Here is an 18462-nt window from a genome sequence, read left to right as displayed (position 1 = left end):
AAAAGTCCAGGGACCAAGTCAGGGCCTGGGGGTCCCTGAGATGACTTCCAATTTCATGGAGATGGCAGGGAGGGGCAAAGGTGATCTGTTCACTGGGATCAGAAGGGAGTTCTAGATTCTCTTGGAAGCTGCTTTATTCTTCGACCACATTGCAGAGCTGGAAGCAGCTGAGCAGGCGTCACCCTGTGGTTTGACAAAGAGTTGCAGCTTCCATCCAGATCATATGTTCCTGAAAAACTATGCCCTGGGAAAAATTACTGTGTATATTATTTTAAAATCATGAAACAAGCAGAGGACAGGGGCTCAGCACCTGTCCGTGACCTGGGTCTGACTTTCCCCCTCATGTCCGGTGGTGCCCGCAGCGAACCCATCCTACGTGCCCCCACCCCAGTGCCAGCCTGGCGAGTTCGCCTGCTCCAACAGCCGCTGCATCCAGGAGCGCTGGAAGTGCGACGGGGACAACGACTGCCTGGACAACAGCGACGAGGCCCCTGCCCTCTGCCGTGAGTGCCTGCCGCGCAGTGGGACAGCGACCCTCGGGCTGCAGCTGGAGAGCTGAGTCCCCTCTCTCTGGCTGACCCCTGACCCATCCCTCCCCAGATCAGCACACCTGCCCCTCGGACCGGTTCAAGTGTGAGAACAACCGTTGCATCCCCAACCGCTGGCTCTGTGACGGGGACAACGACTGCGGGAACAGTGAAGACGAATCCAATGCTACTTGCTCAGGTGTGGGAGGGGGGAGACCAGAGTGGCCCGGCTCTGTCACCGGGGCAGGGCAGACAGGGGAGCCAGGCTTGGGGAGACAGAGGGGCCTCAGGAAGAGAAAGGAGCAGGGGGCACCCAGGGCAGAGGGGAGGGAGGACAGGGTTGGCTGGGAGGCCCCACTTGCAAGGAGACAGAGCACAACTCCAGGTTGGGGATGAGAAGCAAGGCGGGTGAGTCTTCTTGAAGGACACCAGTGACCCCTCAAGTGATGGGATCAAGTGTCCACTGTGAGATCACATGGGTGATTTTGAATGACGTCTCTAAGAGAAATGGCTTTGAGATCCTTGGGAAGACTTCTAGAGAGCCAGAGAATAATAGGAAAGAAAATGAAATATAAAGCAAGGACTGGACTATGAGCACTCACACCCACGCCTGTCCCCAGCTCGCACCTGCCCACCCAACCAGTTCTCCTGTGCCAGTGGCCGCTGCATCCCCATCTCCTGGACATGCGACCTGGACGATGACTGTGGGGACCGCTCCGATGAGTCAGCCTCTTGTGGTGAGTGAGACGGAGGACAGCCAGGCTGGCACGGGGAGGGAAGGTCCACCAGAACAGGCCCTGGGGCGGGGGTGCTGGAGAGACCCCGCAGCTTAGTACCTGGGTGGCGTTGAGCAAGTCACTTAATCTCCATAGACCCCTGTGAATTTCATCTGCAAGTGAGAGTCATTCAGTCGTGTCCGACTCTTGCAACCACATGGACTGTAGCCCACCAGGCTCCTCTGTCCATAGGACTTTCCAGGCAAGAATACTGGAGTGGGTTGCCATTCCCTTCTCCAAGGGATCTTCCTGACCCAGGGATCCAACCCAGGTCTCCTGTATTGCAGGTGGATTATTTACCATCTGAGCTACTAGGGAAGCCTCAGCAAAATGGGGCTAATAATGGCACCCGCATCCCAGCATTGATGTGGGGGATCAGTGAGATCGTGCATGGAAAGCATTCAGCACACAGCTTGTGTTTGGAAACTAGTTGCTTGAAGGAAGGATGCTTAGAAATGGATACATGTGTATGTCTGGCTGAGTCCCTTTGCTGTCCACCTGAAACTATCACATTTTTAACTGGCTATATTCCAATATAAAATAAAAAGTTAAAAGAAGAAAAAAGGATGCTTAGTGGGGGTAGGGGTGAATGGGCAGTTTCAGGCCGAGGCCCCTCTACTTAGCCTTCCCTCCCCCACCTAGCTGAGCAGGGGACTGTGGGTTATGGTGGGGACCCTGCACCTACCTGCTGGTGTCGTGATGCTGTATAAGCTTAAGAACCCTACTCAGCTAGTCTTTCTCTCTGACAGCCTATCCTACCTGCTTCCCCCTGACTCAGTTTACCTGCAACAATGGCAGATGCATCAATATCAACTGGAGATGTGATAATGGTAAGGGCTTGTTTCCCTTCACCTGCCCTGATTCCTGGGAAAGCTAGAACCCATAGCCATGTCCTGGGTGGGAGGTGAGGGGTTTTAGAATCAAGCCAGGGCCTCTCTCCAAGTCTCTGATGCCCCACCGGGTTGTCTGGAAGAGATAAGGATGAGCTAGAAACATTGTAGGGGAGCCAGGATGACCAAGGGGAGACGCCGCCCACTGCCTGTCAGCGCTGTTCCTCTCTGGGCAGAGCTGCCCATCCCCTGGCCGAGGCTCAGGGGCCAGGGAGAGATGAGCAGGAAGGGCCAGAGGGGCAGAGCAAGGAGGGCCCATGCCCAGCTCCCTTCTCCCTACAAACCATCTTCTGGGGTCCTCGGTGCCCCCTCCAGGCTCCGGCTCCAGACTCGGGAGCCCACCTGGCGGTCAGCCCTGGACCAGGTGATGTCAGCCGGGGGCCGGTGGACTGTTGTGTGTGTGCTGTCTCTGGGATCTGGTCCTGTCTCGTGTGGCGTGGCGATGTGTCGCAGCAGGGGCTCGAGCCCTAGCTAACGTGTGTGAGGATGTACTGGGTCAGCGCCACGTTGCCCCTCGTCTTCGCCTTGTCTCGTGTGCCAATGGTCGCCCTGGCGGTTTCTGTGTTTCAGAGAAGGATTGTGGGGACGGCTCTGATGAAAAGACCTGTCCTGAGCCTGCCGGTCAGTGCATAGAAGCACATGCACCATCACCCTAGAGCCCCAGCTGGCCTTGGGCCGCCCCCCAGGACCCTCACGCAGCTCCCCTCCCCAGAGCTCCTAGGATGTGGAGGAAAATCAAAGAGAAGTGAGAGAGGAGACCACAGAGGGAGAAGGAAAACAGTGGAGGGGAAAGCAGAGAGGGCAGAAGGAGCTCTCCCAGGAGAGGAGATGACAGAGAGGTGGGGACAGGAAGACCAAGCCATGGCGGGAGGGGAGCATCCGAGACGCAAAGGCAGCTGGGAAAGAGGCAGGAGCACAGCCCAAGGGGACAGCCAAACACCTTCTCCAGCGTCCTGAAAATGTGGAGAGAAGTCTGGTGGCCCTGCCCACCAGGCCTAGACGGCAGGACACTGGTTCAGTCACCCCTCATGCCTTCAGGGGGTGACCCCTGGCCTTCCCAGCTGCAGGCAGTGCCCCTCACCCAGACTTCCGGCCGGTGATGCCCACACTCGGGCTCTGGGCGAGTCCTTGCTAACCCTGTCCCCCCAGCAGAGCCTTCACCTATACTCCACCACCTCTGTCCCTCCCTAACCAGAGAAATCCCTCTCCTTTCCCCTAGGCAAGCAGACCCCTGTTCCCACCCACTGCCAAAAGGGGAAAGGAATGCGTTCTGTCCCCACCCCCAGTCTTGCAGACTGAGGGAAGGGCCCTCGGGAGCTCACCCACCTCTCCCTGTCCCCCACCGCGTGGGCCATGGTGCATGCTGCAGTCTATGCAGTTTCTGTGTCTTTTCTGTTTTTTATTTTCTTGGTGGGGAGGTTGGGGTGGGTCGAGGTTGGGAATGGGGAGGAGGGAGCGGGGACCCCACGCTGGGGTCACAGAGAAAGTCATGTGCTGACCCCCTGCTCGCCTCTTCCCTTCTTGCCGCCCCCCCCCCCCAGACAATGACTGTGGGGACAACAGCGATGAGGCGGGCTGCAGCCACTCCTGCTCTAGCACCCAGTTCAAGTGCAACAGCGGGCGCTGCATCCCTGAGCACTGGACCTGCGACGGGGACAACGACTGCGGGGACTACAGCGACGAGACACACGCCAACTGCACCAACCAGGGTGGGCACCTGGGGACCAGCGGGGTGGGGGCCAGACCATCCACCCTCCATCCATCCTCCCCACCGCCTGCCACCACCATCTGGGAACCAGAGATAACCCTGAAGCAGCTCTTATCCTTCAGGAGTTTCCAGTCGTGTGGGAGAGGAAAGCTGTGGACAAATCAATGTCACACACTGTGAAGATCTCAGGCTTTGCAGTCAGGTGGCCTTGGGTTTGAGCTCCAGCTCTGCAACTTACTATCTGGGTGGCCTTGAGCAAGTTACTTAATCTCTGTGGGCCCCTGTGAGTTTCATCTGCAAAGTGGGGATAATAATAGCGCAGGGCATTATCGCGTTGACGTGGGGGTTCCGTGAGATCATGCACAGAAAGCACACAGCCTGTGGTCGGTCACTGGTAGCGTGAGAAAGGGATGCCCACAGGGCTAGGGGAGGATGAGCACAGTGGGCACCAAAGGAGAGAGGAGTCAGCTCTGTGGGGGACCCCAGTGCCCAGGCCTCCAGGACCTATGGGGTCTGGGGTTAATGGAAGGACCAGGGGCCCATGGGGACTGGGGTTAATGAAAGGCACAGACCTTCTCAAGGGAAGCTGATTTTTCAGCCCTGGCCCATTGTTGCCATGGAATAATGCAGCCCCCAGATTGCCCTGGCTTCAGGAGGGCAGATTTTGCATGAAATCTACCCATTTTAAAATATATATATATATTTATGGCTGCACTGGGTCTTCGTTGCTGTGCTCAGACTTTCTCTAGTTGCAGCGAGCGGGGGCTACTCTCCAGCTGTGGTGCACAGGCTGCTCGTTGCAGTGGCTTCTCTTGTGGAGCCCAGGCTCAGGAGTTGTGGCACACAGGTTTAGCTGCCCCGCGGCCCGTGAGATCTTCCTAGACCAGGGTTCAAACCGATGTCCTCTGAATTGGCAGGCGGATTCTTATCCACTGTGCCACCAGGGGAACCTGAAATTACCCATTTTAACACACTGGTATATTAGTTTCCTAAGGTTGCTATAACCAAGCACCACAAACTAAGTGACTTAAACAACAGAAATCGAATGTCTCACAGTCTGGAGGCTGGAAGTCCAAGACCAAAATGTCAGCAGAGTCCGTTTCCGAGGGTCAGGAGAGAGACTCTATTCCAGGCCTCTCTCCTAGCTTCTGGTGTTTGCTGGCAATCTTTGGTGTTCCTTGGCTCGTACAAGCTTCACCCCAGTCCCTGCCTTCATCTTGACATGGCAAACCCGATGAGTGCGTGTTGGTCTCTGTGTCAGATTCCCTCTTTATATAAGTAGGCAGTCACAGTGGATCAGGGCCTACCCTAATGGCCTCATCTTAAGTTGATCATCTGCAAAGAAAGACCTATTTCCAAATAAGGTCCTAGTCACGGGTGCTATGAGTTAAGATTTCAGTATCTTTTTAGGGAACACAAGTCAAGCCGTAACAACTGGCAATTTGTTTGAAAAGTTTTGAAAATATGGCAGACCAGAGTCTCTCTCCAGGCTTCATCTGGCCCCTGCACTAGCACCCTGCAGCCTCCGCGTGGTAGAGTTAAGGTGCACACAGTGGGAACAGTACTGAGCACCGAGTGTGCGCTGTGGGTCCAGCACTGAGAGGGAGGATGGGGAGGGTCACCCAAGGCCCAGAAACAGTGACTGTGTCTCAAGGGGTGTCTGAGAAGGGCCAGTGAGTGGGGCAGGTCACAGTGCCTTGGGACTCTGAGAACCCCTGGAGGCCTGAGGGGTGGCAAGGTGGGAAGCTCTTTGCCCCTCACCAGCTGGGCAGACTTGGCCAGGTTGCTTCCCCCGAGACTTGGCGTCTTCTTTTGTGTCCTCCTCTGTGAAGTGAGAGGAGATATGTGGGGGCCTGGCCCATAGGAGCAGGCGTGTTGTGTCACAGTTATTAACTGTGGCTGTGAGCTGGAATGTCGGGGACCATTTCAGAGGAGGTGGGGTTTGAACTGGGCCCCAGTGAGGGCTTAGGCTATGGACAAGAGGGAGGGTCTTCAGACAGGGATGGTGGGAACAGCCTGGAGAAGCCAGCAGTACAACTTAGAAGGTGAAAGTGAGCGCTCCTGCAGGGGTCATCGGGCTGTGGGTCAGGGCCCCCAGACTGGAGGGGACAGCAGGCATCGAGGCAGCACCCAGAGGGCACAGACTACAGCCGCAGGTCCAGCACTGGGGACCTGCGAAGGGTCTCAGACCTGGAAGGAAATGAGATGTAGGAAATGCTTTCAGAGGACAATCCTTGAAGGACATTAGGTTGGGAAGAGGCTCGGGGGAGAAACCCTGAGGGAGGAAGATCAGCTGGGAGGCTGGTGCTGAAGTCCAGGGAGGAGATGAGCACGTGGACCATGTTCATGGTGGAGCGTGAGTGCGAGGCGAGGCTCTGCACAGTCACCCGTGCCTCCCGGTTACTGCTTGCGCTCCTTCCCCGGCCTCCTGAGTCACAGCACAGCCTCCAGATCACATCCTACGCATCAGATCACTCTCCAGCCCTGCCCTCGAGCCTGCCCTGGCTCCCTGTACACTTCGAATCCATACTGAGCCCTGCTTCATGGCCGGCAGGGTTCCCCCAACCTCTCTGACCTGCATTCCTGCCACTCATCTCCTCCATCACCTGCCCCAGCTGTGCAGCTTTAAATACACCCTGGGCATTTTCCGAGTACGCCCCGCGTGGTCCTGTTTCAAGAGGCTTGCGCTAGCTGTTCCCCTTCCTGGGATGCATGGTTAATCTCACAGCTCCCGTCATTCAGGTCTCTGCTCAAACATCTCCTGCATAGGGGCCCTTCGTGACTCTATCTCAAGTAGCGTCCCATGCTCCCTAGCTTTGACCCGGCTTAGTCTGCATAGCTTTCCTTGATCACCACCTGTAGTTCCATTCTGGATTTCCATGTTGCGTCTTCATTGTTTCTCTTCCCTGATAGAACTTCAGCTCCACAGGGGTGAGGATGCTGTCTTATTCATGCTGGCTCCTGGGACAGTGGCTGGCACACAGTAGGTGCTCAGTAAGTGTTTGTGAAGTGAACGAGTGCAGCAGAGGCTAGGCTAAGGTGGGGGTCATTTGAGCTTTGACCTAGCAAATTGCTTATCCAGCCGAGCTCACATGTGTGAAATAGGGAGGTGAAACAAGAGGATTTCTAAGCCCTGGAAGGTGTCACGACCCTGACTTGGAGTTAGCACTTGCAGGGAAAGTCAGTGGGACTCAGAGATCTCTCCAGCCTGCCTCAGCTCATAGCCCCGGGCCAGGTGTGGCAGGAGGGGTATAGAAAGGTAGAGATGGGAATGGCTGATCCAGAGCCCGCCACCTGTGCCCCTGCAGCCACAAGGCCTCCTGGCGGCTGCCACAGTGATGAGTTCCAGTGCCGGCTGGATGGTCTGTGCATCCCCCTGCGGTGGCGCTGCGACGGGGACACTGACTGCATGGACTCCAGTGACGAGAAGAGCTGTGAGGGAGTGACCCACGTCTGTGATCCCAACGTCAAGTTTGGCTGCAAAGACTCTGGTAAAAAGAAGGACTGAAGAGAAACTGCACAGACAGATGATACTGAGAGCAGGGCAAGGGCAAGGGGGACACCGTGAGGCAAAAGGCTATATAGAAAAAAGCTTATGCCAGATGTATGGGGGAGGTATGAAAGGGCCAGAGCCTGCAGTAGGGGCCCTGGGAACCAAAACCCTCTCCAGTGCTGAATGTCAGCACCTCCTGCAGGTTCGTGCCTTCTTTGTTGCCCATGTGAATTTGACAGAAAAAGCCTCAAGGTTCCTAGTGGACCCCAAGGCATTATAGTTATGGCCTGATTAGATAAGCCCACCAGGTCGGGGAAGAGGGTGCAGAGAGCCCTGCTGGCCAGGCCTGGCCCCTGATGCTGTACCCCTTCCCCAGCTCGGTGCATTAGCAAAGCATGGGTGTGTGACGGCGACAGCGACTGTGAGGATAACTCGGATGAGGAGAACTGTGAGTCCCTGGCCTGCAGGCCCCCCTCGCACCCCTGTGCCAACAACACCTCGGTCTGCCTGCCGCCCGACAAGCTGTGTGATGGCAACGATGACTGTGGAGATGGCTCGGATGAGGGAGAGCTCTGTGGTGAGTCCTGGGCCCAGGAAAGACAAATGGGCAAGGGAGCTAGACAAGGAGGCTGGGCCAGGCCGGGGCCGTGCAACAGGACAAGCTCTGTGGGGAGGGGGTCTCAGGCTAGAAAGGGCAGATCTGGCTGCTGGGGGAGCAGTCCTCAGAGCTATTACTAAAAAACCCACTTCCAAGAGGCTATGTTCAGTGTTACCACTGTTACAGCATTTAATCCATAAAGCAGCCCTGTGAGACACATACAATTCTCACCCCCATCTTACCCATGAGAAAACTGAAGCTCAGAGAGGTTGAAGAGCTGGTGCAAAGTCACACAGCCCATGAAGTGCAGGGGAGACACTGCAGTGCAGCCCCTCCCTGCAGGCCCAGCCCCCTCCTTCAGCCGGCTTTCAGTGTGAAGGCACCAGGGTTGAGGCTTGATGTAGTCAGGAGGGCAGGCACTCTGTCCTGCTGAGTGAGTGAGAAGGTTGGGGGAGGAGGCTGTGCATTCAAGATCAAAAGGACGAGGGTCAGGGAGGGCCGCCTGGTGTGACTCCGGGATGAGGAGCAGAGCCCCTTATCGCCTCTGAGCCCGGCTGGTTCCTTGGAGAAGAGTGGGAGATAAGGACCAGCCCTAAGAAACACTGAAGGGTCATCAGTCAGGGCAGACAGGTCCTGGGGTGTGTCCGAGGACCTGGAGCAGGACATTCCCTACCGCACCCCACCCCCAAATCACACCCGCATCAGGAGAGATAGAGGAAAGCCCCCCCCCCCCCCCCCCCCCCCCCCCCCCCCCCCGCCTCAGAGAGAGGCAAAAGGCTGGGGCCCACACCGTGGCTCAAGAAGAGGCTGGGAAATAGAGATCGGAGAGAAAGATGCGACCATGATGGAGGGGTGCTCCTGGAGAGAGGAAATGACCACCCACGCGGTGGGTGCAGGGACGCGAACCCTGGTCCCAGGGGTGCCTGGGAAGCAAGGAGGCAGAGGAATGGAAAGGACCTGCCTCCCTCTGATCCTGACCCTGATCCTGTCCCCTGCTCCCTGCCCCCCACCCCAGACCAATGCTCTCTGAACAATGGCGGCTGCAGCCACAACTGCTCCGTGGCACCCGGTGAAGGCATTGTATGCTCATGCCCTCTGGGCATGGAGCTGGGGCCTGACAACCACACCTGCCAGATCCAGAGCTACTGCGCCAAGCATCTCAAGTGCAGCCAGAAATGCGACCAGAACAAGTTCAGCGTGAAGTGCTCCTGCTACGAGGGCTGGGTGCTAGAGCCGGATGGCGAGAGCTGCCGCAGCCTGGGTGAGAGGCAGTCCAGACCGAGGAGGGGGGAACAGGGCGGGGGGGCGAGGGGGGTGGCAGAGGGGAGTGGTGCGGCGGCTGAACTACAGGGGCAGGCTGAGGTTTCCATCTGGGCCCAGTGCCAGGGCCCACGGAGACCCTGTCTGCGCCTGGACAGGGTGGCTCGGGGGCAAGAAGTGACCCCATCACACCCCTCCCTAGACCCCTTCAAGCCGTTCATCATCTTCTCCAACCGCCACGAGATCCGGCGCATCGACCTCCACAAAGGGGACTACAGCGTGCTGGTACCCGGCCTGCGCAACACCATCGCCCTGGACTTCCACCTCAGCCAGAGCGCCCTCTACTGGACCGACGTGGTGGAGGACAAGATCTACCGCGGGAAGCTGCTGGACAACGGAGGTGACCCCTGCCTGTCCCTAGACCGACGCCGACGTGGGGCCCCAGTGCACCCCAGACTCGGCCCTTGGGCTTTCAGATCCACGGGACCAGATGCAGACTGCCTGGAGCAGAGGCCCCAAGTTCCCCTATCCCCCACACTCTTGTTAATTGGGTTAGATTTTGCTGTGGGTCTCAGTGTCTGACGCCCGGTAATTATCCTCAGCAGAGCTGCCAGCCTGATAATTAACAAAATGATCAGCCTTTCTTTGGAATGGCCAGAATTGCAGGCTTGCAAGAAAAAAGCCATTTAGGGGTGGGGTACCTGAACCCTGCCTTCTGTCCTGAAGCAGCCTGACCCATCACAGACTTGCTTCTTTAATAACGCTCATTCCTGAGCCCCTGCCACACACTCCAGGCCCAGGGGAAACAGCAGGGAGCCAAGCAAGACAGAATGTCTGCCCTCATGGAGCCTACACACCAGTGGGAACATCAGAGAGAAACACAGGGAACAAGTGCAGCGCAGACTGGCGGAGGGTGTAGTGCTGTGGATAAGGAGAAAGGGGGCAGGGCAGGCGGGAGAACCCCGGTGGCATTTAAACTGGATGGTCATGGAAAGCCCCCTGAGAAGCTGACCTCTGAGCAGACACTTGAAAGAAGTGCATTTCACTAGAGGAGGTGGTATTGTCATAGAGAAAAGTGTGAAGTGTTAGTTGCTCAGTTGTGTCCAACTCTGTGTGACCCTATAGACTGTAGCCCGCCAGGCTCCTCTCTCCATGGAATTCTCCAGGCAGGAATACTGGAGTGGGTTTCCATGCCCTTCTCCAGGGGCTTTTCCCAGCCTAGGGACTGAACCCAGATCTCTTGCATTGCAGGCAAATTCTTTACCATCTGAGCCACCAGAGAGGCCCATAGAGAAAACCTGGAACCATCTCAAATGTCCATCAACTAGGAGATGGTTAAGTAGACTGTGAAAATGTTCACATTATGTAACAGTTTCTAAATTATTATATATGTATATAGGGCTTCCCTGGTGGCTCAGACAGTAAAGATTCTGGCTGCAGTGCAGGAGACCCAGGTTCAGTCCCTGGGTTGGGAAGATCCCTGGAAGAGGGCATGGAAACCCACTCCAGTATTCTTGCCTGGAGAATCCCATGGACAGAGGAGCCTGGTGGGTTACCGTCCACAGGGTTGAAAAGAGTTAGCATTCAACACAGTAAATGTGTGTGTGTATGTATGTGTGTGTGTGTGTGTGTGTATATATATATATATATATATATATATATATATATATAACCGTGGAAAGACCTCCAGGACCATCTGTGGAATGACTTCTAGAAAATCCTGTCTGCTTCATATTGAGTCTAGGTCTATTCCCCAAAGCCCCCACCCTCTGCTCAGACCTCCTCCCAGGAATTGGCCCTTCAGAGAGTCACAGGCAGAAGATAGTTGCCACTTCCCCTTCTCCAGGGTTCTAGAAGCCAGGCTTCTTCTTGACCTCCTGGGGCAGGGGGCCTGGGTGAGGAGAGTGGGGGTTCTGGGAAGCTCTGTTGAATTCAGGGCACACCAGAGGTGTTCACAGAGGTGTCAAGGTTGGGGTGGGCCATCCAGGATTCCTAGCATGTATCATGAGCTCACCCCCCCCACCCCAGGTGAGTCTAACCTCCTGCGACCTCTCTTCTTCAGCCCTGACCAGTTTCGAGGTGGTGATTCAGTATGGCCTGGCCACACCCGAGGGCCTGGCTGTAGACTGGATTGCAGGCAACATCTACTGGGTGGAGAGTAACCTGGACCAGATTGAGGTGGCCAAGCTAGATGGGACCCTCCGAACCACATTGCTGGCCGGCGACATTGAGCACCCCAGGGCGATTGCACTGGATCCCCGGGATGGGTGAGGGCCCTGCCCAGACGTGTTTTGGCCCTGTGACTCCCTTGAAGGGGCCAGGCACACCCATCTCCCCAGTACTCCTTGCCTCCTCCACCCTTCACCAAGGATCCTCCCGCAACCCCTCCCCCAGGCCTCGACCTTGGCCCTCCTGATCCCCTCCCCACTCCCCCAGGATCTTGTTTTGGACGGACTGGGATGCCAGCCTGCCCCGCATCGAGGCAGCCTCCATGAGTGGGGCTGGGCGCCGCACCATCCACCGGGAGACAGGCTCCGGGGGCTGGCCCAACGGCCTCACTGTGGACTACCTGGAGAAGCGTATTCTGTGGATCGACGCCAGGTCAGCACCTGCACCTCCTGGGAGCCCTGTCCTCCCGGCCCCCTGGGGACAGGGCAGGGCTGAGGGTCCCAGGACCCAGTAGCCTCGAGCATGGTGAGAAGGCCAGGACGGAAGTGGAGCTGGAGCCGGACAAGGGCCCAGGAAGAGCACTGAGCAGGGGCAGAGGCTGGGCTGGGAAAGAGGTGCAGATGGAGGAGGGCAGAGGCAGGGCTGCCCCCAACACCATGCTTGCTCATACATCTGTAAGCTCTGCTTGAGGGGGCGGGACTTTTTTTAGTTGATGTCCCTGAAGGGGGCATCTTTTTCTAAACTTCACCCCAGCCCTGTGTGCTGGGGAGAGTGAAGGGGCAGGGGAACTGGGGTCAGAGCTGGGGTCCCAGCCCTTGAGTCATGTGTTTCTTGCTCCACGCGGTGCCGAGGGCCAGGGCTGGGAAGGTGGGAACTCCGGGCCACGTGCCCCGAGGTCTCAGGTTCCCACTGGCTCCTCACTCTGCCCCAAACCATGCTCTCAGGTCAGACGCCATTTACTCTGCCCGTTACGACGGCTCCGGTCACATGGAGGTGCTTCGGGGACACGAGTTCCTGTCGCACCCGTTTGCAGTGACGCTGTATGGAGGCGAGGTGTACTGGACGGACTGGCGGACAAACACACTGGCCAAGGCCAACAAGTGGACGGGCCACAATGTCACCGTGGTCCAGAGAACCAACACACAGCCCTTTGACCTGCAGGTGTACCACCCCTCCCGGCAGCCCATGGGTAAGGGGCCGGACAGGACAGCAACCTCCACAGAAGCCTCGCAGACAGGAGGGGTCTGTGCTGGGGCGGTGGCAGCGACACGGGGACAGGAAGTGGGTGTGGGCCAGGGGAGCAGGGCCGGCAGGGTCACTGGATGGTCTTGTTTCCCCTCCCCGCCAGCTCCCAACCCCTGTGAGGCCAACGGGGGCCGGGGCCCCTGCTCCCACCTGTGTCTCATCGATTACAACCGGACAGTTTCCTGTGCCTGCCCGCACCTCATGAAGCTCCACAAGGACAACACCACCTGCTACGGTAGGGCCCCCGAGCCAGGGGGACACCGAGGCTGATGGGGGAGGGTCAGGCTATCCCAGCTGCAGATTCTGAGCAAAGGTAGGCGATCTCAGCTGGGGGGGGGCCTGACGGGAGAGGCTCCGGAGACAGCTGCTGTCAGAAAAGACTGGCGTCCCGAGCGGAAGGTTGTTCCCGGTGAGGTCTCTCTGATTGCCAAGGGCCAGCAGCAGATAGAAGGAACCGCGATAGTCTGGGTGGGTGGAAGGCGTGGAGGCAGGAGGCTGCCCTCAGTGACCTGCCCTGTGCCTGCAGAGTTTAAGAAGTTCCTGCTGTACGCACGTCAGATGGAGATCCGGGGTGTGGATCTGGACGCCCCCTACTACAACTACATCATCTCCTTCACGGTGCCCGACATCGACAACGTCACGGTGCTGGACTACGACGCCCGCGAGCAGCGCGTTTACTGGTCCGATGTGCGGACCCAGGCCATCAAGCGGGCCTTCATCAACGGCACCGGCGTGGAGACAGTCGTCTCTGCAGGTTCTGTCCGGCCCCCACCCCATGGCTCCCTGGGTCCTGCTGTCCCTTCTCCGAATCCTTTCCCCTGGAGTGTTTCCATCCCTGGGTCATGATCCCTGTTCCCCCAGAAACCAGCCGGTGCCCTCCCCTCGAGCCCCCTGACCTGTGTCCTGCAAACACCCAACCACAGCTCCCCACTGTGTCCCCAGACTTGCCAAACGCCCACGGGCTGGCTGTCGACTGGGTGTCCCGAAACCTGTTCTGGACGAGCTATGACACCAACAAGAAGCAGATCAACGTGGCCCGGCTGGACGGCTCCTTCAAGAATGCGGTAGTGCAGGGCCTGGAGCAGCCCCACGGGCTGGTCGTCCACCCTCTGCGTGGGTATGTCCTGCGGGGCCCCAGGTTGAAGGGCGTGGGGTGTAGGGCGGGGGAAGAAGAGGACTCTGACTGTCCCCGGTTCCTGGCGCCCCTAGGAAGCTCTACTGGACAGACGGTGACAACATCAGCATGGCCAACATGGACGGCAGCAACCGCACCCTGCTCTTCAGTGGCCAGAGGGGCCCTGTGGGTACGGGCCCGTCCTGCTACTCTGCGGCCCCTCCTCCCCTAATTCCTCCAGCCAGAGATGCCCTCAGGGTTCCCCCCAACCATTGCCCCTCTGCTCTCAGGGATTCCTCCCTGTCACTCCTCCGTCTCCCTGAGCTCCCAGCTTAGTGCTTATTCTCAGTACCCTCCCCCTAAACCTCACACATACTCTGCCCATCGCCAGAGGTGAGAAGGACCCCAGCCACTCAGGCTCCTGGCCCCCAGCCCTGGTGGGTGCTGGGCTCTCTGGCCGTGACACCCCTCTTCTTCTAGGCCTGGCGATCGACTTCCCTGAGAGCAAACTCTACTGGATCAGCTCCAAGAACCACACCATCAACCGCTGCAACCTGGATGGGAGCGAGCTAGAGGTCATCGACACCATGCGGAACCAGCTGGGCAAGGCCACCGCCCTGGCCATCATGGGTGAGGGCCACTGGCCTGGGAGCCAGGGGCTGGAGCAGAGCAGGCAGGGCCAGGGAGACAGGGCTGGCCTGGGGTGGGGCCTTCCTCGGGGGTCTCATCCCCTCCTGCCTCCCCAGGAGACAAGCTGTGGTGGGCAGATCAGGTGTCGGAGAAGATGGGCACGTGCAACAAGGCTGACGGCTCGGGGTCCGTGGTCTTGCGGAACAGCACCACCCTGGTGATGCACATGAAGGTCTACGATGAGAGCATCCAGCTGGGTGAGGCAGGGCGAGGGCAGGGCCAGTGGGCTGGGGTCAGAGGCCAGGGCTGCGCCAGGAGGAGCCCTGAGCAAGCGAAGGGAATGAAAACGGGTTAGGTTCTGCTCACCATCCATGGGGCCCCTCTTTCACAAGGGCCAGGGGCCCTGCAGGACTGGAGACCCTCTGGGCAGGGGTGGTAACCCCCACAAGGTCTGGGGTCAGGGGTGACCATCCTGTCCCAAGGCATGCTCAGGCCTGACGCCGAGTCCTGCAGAGAGCCAGTAACCCTTTCTCTGTGCCTCCCACTCGCCCCCAGACCACGAGGGCACCAATCCCTGCAGCGTCAACAACGGCGACTGCTCGCAGCTCTGCCTGCCCACGTCCGAGACGACCCGCTCCTGCATGTGCACGGCCGGCTACAGCCTCCGGAGTGGTCAGCAGGCCTGCGAGGGTCAGTGCCCCTGCCTCTGCTCCCCTCCCCTTGACCCCGGTCCCCAACCCGGCTTGTCTTTGTCTACAGCCCACCTTCCTCTTCTCAGCTTGGGCACAGGACAAGTCCATTGTGTATTAAGTGCCTTCTGGGTTAGATGCTTAGTCAGCGTCCACTGTGCTGGTTGCTATGGGGGAGGCAGGGGACAGAAGTCCCTGTCCCTGTGCTCAGCAGGCTTAACCAAAGGTGGGGGAGGGGAGAAATGAAGTGGCTCTGACTTCAGTAGGACTCTGGAGAAATAGATGTCGGAGGGGACACCAGGGTCACTTCATGCAAGAAGTATGCTGGGCACAGAGGATTTGAGTGTGTGGTTTGAAGGAGAAGGGACAACATGCCAGGCAAGGGGTCCAGAGCAGTAGGAGGGTGGGTGCAAGGCCCTGAGGTGCCAGCCCGAGTGGCGGGCAGGGTGTGGGGTTCATGGGTGAGGCTGTGGGGCAGGCGGGGTTCTGCAGGTTCTCAGCCAGGAGCACCTGGAAAGTGGTGTTTGGGGCAGATTAACCTGGCGGCAGAGAGCCGGCTGAGTGGGGGAGGGAGAGACCAAGGCAGTTAGACCAGTCAGGAGGCTGTTCGCCTGGGCTGGGGCTCAGCAGCGGGGTTGAAGAGAAGGGATGAAACTCGGAGCTGTTTCAGAAGAACTTGCTGACTGATTTACAAGCCCGCCCCAGGACAGCATTTCCCAAAGTGCACTCCTAGGAACCTCCCTCTTTGATGTGGTCGATGTTACAGAAAGAAACACTGGGTTGAACTAAGTTTAAGTGGATTTTTTTTTTTTTTTTTGCTGCAGAACTTCTCAGAGCCTTCCATATGCTCATCTGCTCTGAGAATTTTCTGTGGGGAGACTCTTAAGTGTTTGGAGTCTCCCCACTCTCGACCATGAATCCTTTTTTTCAAGGATCCTGAGCAACCAGGGCCCATTAGGGGGATTCAGTTGAGGATGTGCTTTGCAAGGGGATAAAGGCAGGGGGAAATTCTAGGGTGCATGGATAGTGGCACCTTGTAAGAAATGGGGAACTGGGAAGGAGGCTGGCTCAGGAGCCGGGTGCTAGAGACCCAAGGATGTGATACAGACCAGACAGACGAGGACAAAGAGGAAACTAGGGTGAAAATCTAGACTGGGGAGTCACTCGGTCCTGTTGACTCATCTGAACCTCTCCAGATCCTCCCTAACGCCTTTAGGGTTGTTGAAGGGTTGTGTGACCCGGAGAGTGAGGCAGAGCTGGTTGTGTGAAGTGAAAGCCTGGTCTCTGCTGCCCTCTAGTGGGCACTAAGGGGTCTCACAGGTGGTTCCCTGGAGCTGGCCAGGTGACTTGACTGGACCTGTCCCCACCCAGGCCCCAAGCTAGGGTGTGTGGTGAGAGGGGAGATGTGATGGGTGGGAGGAGGTATCAAAAGGGTTTGTGGGTGACAGAGCCAAGCTTAAGGGGTGTCAGCGAGGCTCATGCCCAGTGTGCTTGTGTTTCAGGTGTGGGCTCCTTTCTCCTGTACTCTGTACATGAGGGGATCCGGGGAATCCCGCTGGATCCCAACGACAAGTCAGACGCCCTGGTCCCAGTGTCGGGGACCTCCCTGGCTGTCGGCATTGACTTCCATGCTGGTGAGCCACGGTGGCAGGAGGGGGCGGGACATGGCCTTCCCTTCGTGGTGAAGTGTTCTGGGGGACCAGGGAGAGGTTGCCTGACCACAGCTGCCCTACCCTGCTATACCGTCCCAAGCCACTGGTCTCCCCAGCTCTCAGTCATCCCCTTGTGATTTTGACCCCTCTACCTTGTCCCCTGCCTCGGTGAGCATCCCCATGTTGGCTCCTCTGCCCCCAGAGAATGACACCATTTACTGGGTGGACATGGGCCTGAGCACCATCAGCCGGGCTAAGCGGGACCAGACGTGGCGTGAGGATGTGGTGACCAACGGCATTGGCCGCGTGGAGGGCATTGCAGTGGACTGGATCGCCGGTGAGCTCTAGGGGGGCTGAGGGACTGCAGGTGAGGCAGAGGACTGGGGCAGTGGGGTCTCAGGAGGAGGGGGTCTGAGGAGAAGGGGTAGGCAGGAACAGATGGGGAGAAGCGGGGGTCTCAGAAGGCTGGAGGGGACGAGGTACACGAGTCCCCACATGCCCCCCTGAGCCCCCTGCCTTCCTCCCTCCTCAGGCAACATCTACTGGACGGACCAGGGTTTTGATGTCATTGAAGTTGCCCGGCTCAATGGCTCTTTCCGCTACGTGGTCATCTCCCAGGGTCTGGACAAGCCCCGGGCAATCACAGTCCACCCGGAGAAGGGGTGAGGAGCAGGGTGGGCTGACCAGTCCCCACTCCTGGTTCTGGTCTGGTCCAGGCCCTCTGGCCACAGGCCTGTTCTCCTCCATGCTCTGGGGACTGACCCCCTCTTCCACCTTCACCCCAGGTACTTGTTCTGGACTGAGTGGGGCCAGTACCCACGGATTGAGCGGTCTCGGCTGGATGGCAATGAACGAGTGGTGCTGGTTAACGTTAGCATCAGCTGGCCCAACGGCATCTCCGTGGACTATCAGGTTTGGATGCAGGCTCAGCCCTACGGCCAAAGAGGCGGAACTCGCGCTCTGCGGGGAGGGGCAGCTCCCCACTGAATCTCATGTGACATGCCCATTGGTGGGAAAAAATGGACCAAGGAGTCATGGGGTCCTCTGGCCCAGGCCCCATGCAGAGTAGGGTTCCACCACCCAGGAGATGGTCAGGGAGGTCACTCAGAAGTGGGCGCTAGAGGGAGGCCAGCAGAGCCGCAGGTCAGAAAGCGGGAGGATGTAGAGCAAGGAGGGAGGAGACAGTGAGGCGGGAATGAGTGCCCCATGCCGCCTGGGACGTGGAGCTGGCAGTGAGGTGGGCGACTCTGGCCTGCAGGATGGGAAGCTATACTGGTGCGACGCCCGGACAGACAAAATTGAGCGAATCGACCTGGAGACGGGCGAGGACCGCGAGGTAGTGCTGTCCAGCAACAACATGGACATGTTCTCAGTGTCCGTGTTTGAGGAGTTCATCTACTGGAGTGACAGGTGGGCCTCTGTCCTGGCCTTCCCCTGGGCCATCGTCCCCTCCCGCTGAGCCCAAGCTGAAAACCTGCTCATGGCCCCTTGCCTCCCCGCAGGACTCATGCCAACGGCTCCATCAAGCGCGGGAGCAAGGACAATGCCACCGACTCAGTGCCCCTGCGAACAGGCATCGGTGTCCAGCTCAAAGACATCAAAGTCTTCAACCGGGACCGGCAGAAAGGCAAGGCTGGGGCTCTGGGCTGGGCAAGAGAGGGCCTGGGGAAGAAGTTAGACCGCAGGGCAACTTCCAGGAGAGCACGATGAG

The 18462-nt window shown here is 58.3% G+C and overlaps 1 protein-coding gene across 2 annotated transcripts in view; it reads left to right on the top strand.

The window, feature by feature from the left end:
• The window catches only part of LRP1 (LDL receptor related protein 1), a 79892-nt gene that overhangs the window by 35402 nt on the left and 26028 nt on the right, over nucleotides 1-18462 (top strand). For both annotated transcript variants that reach the window (XM_069584935.1, XM_069584934.1), the window contains exons 16-40: nucleotides 363-503; nucleotides 601-726; nucleotides 1148-1264; nucleotides 2053-2133; nucleotides 3735-3902; nucleotides 7210-7392; nucleotides 7771-7971; nucleotides 9008-9253; nucleotides 9455-9652; nucleotides 11315-11519; nucleotides 11689-11853; nucleotides 12366-12610; nucleotides 12770-12901; nucleotides 13193-13420; nucleotides 13609-13783; nucleotides 13876-13970; nucleotides 14261-14410; nucleotides 14527-14667; nucleotides 14966-15100; nucleotides 16602-16733; nucleotides 16954-17088; nucleotides 17284-17413; nucleotides 17537-17663; nucleotides 18010-18161; nucleotides 18254-18378. In XM_069584935.1, coding sequence (XP_069441036.1) covers nucleotides 363-503; nucleotides 601-726; nucleotides 1148-1264; nucleotides 2053-2133; nucleotides 3735-3902; nucleotides 7210-7392; nucleotides 7771-7971; nucleotides 9008-9253; nucleotides 9455-9652; nucleotides 11315-11519; nucleotides 11689-11853; nucleotides 12366-12610; nucleotides 12770-12901; nucleotides 13193-13420; nucleotides 13609-13783; nucleotides 13876-13970; nucleotides 14261-14410; nucleotides 14527-14667; nucleotides 14966-15100; nucleotides 16602-16733; nucleotides 16954-17088; nucleotides 17284-17413; nucleotides 17537-17663; nucleotides 18010-18161; nucleotides 18254-18378 — 3933 coding nt within the window. The remainder of the gene's footprint in view (nucleotides 1-362; nucleotides 504-600; nucleotides 727-1147; nucleotides 1265-2052; nucleotides 2134-3734; nucleotides 3903-7209; nucleotides 7393-7770; nucleotides 7972-9007; nucleotides 9254-9454; nucleotides 9653-11314; nucleotides 11520-11688; nucleotides 11854-12365; nucleotides 12611-12769; nucleotides 12902-13192; nucleotides 13421-13608; nucleotides 13784-13875; nucleotides 13971-14260; nucleotides 14411-14526; nucleotides 14668-14965; nucleotides 15101-16601; nucleotides 16734-16953; nucleotides 17089-17283; nucleotides 17414-17536; nucleotides 17664-18009; nucleotides 18162-18253; nucleotides 18379-18462) is intronic.

Source organism: Ovis canadensis, chromosome 3 (genome assembly GCF_042477335.2).
Source record: "Ovis canadensis isolate MfBH-ARS-UI-01 breed Bighorn chromosome 3, ARS-UI_OviCan_v2, whole genome shotgun sequence".
In the NCBI taxonomy this organism is placed as follows: Eukaryota; Metazoa; Chordata; class Mammalia; order Artiodactyla; family Bovidae; genus Ovis; species Ovis canadensis.
Note: the sequence above shows the minus strand (reverse complement) of the source record. Positions and strands in the feature narration are given on the sequence as shown.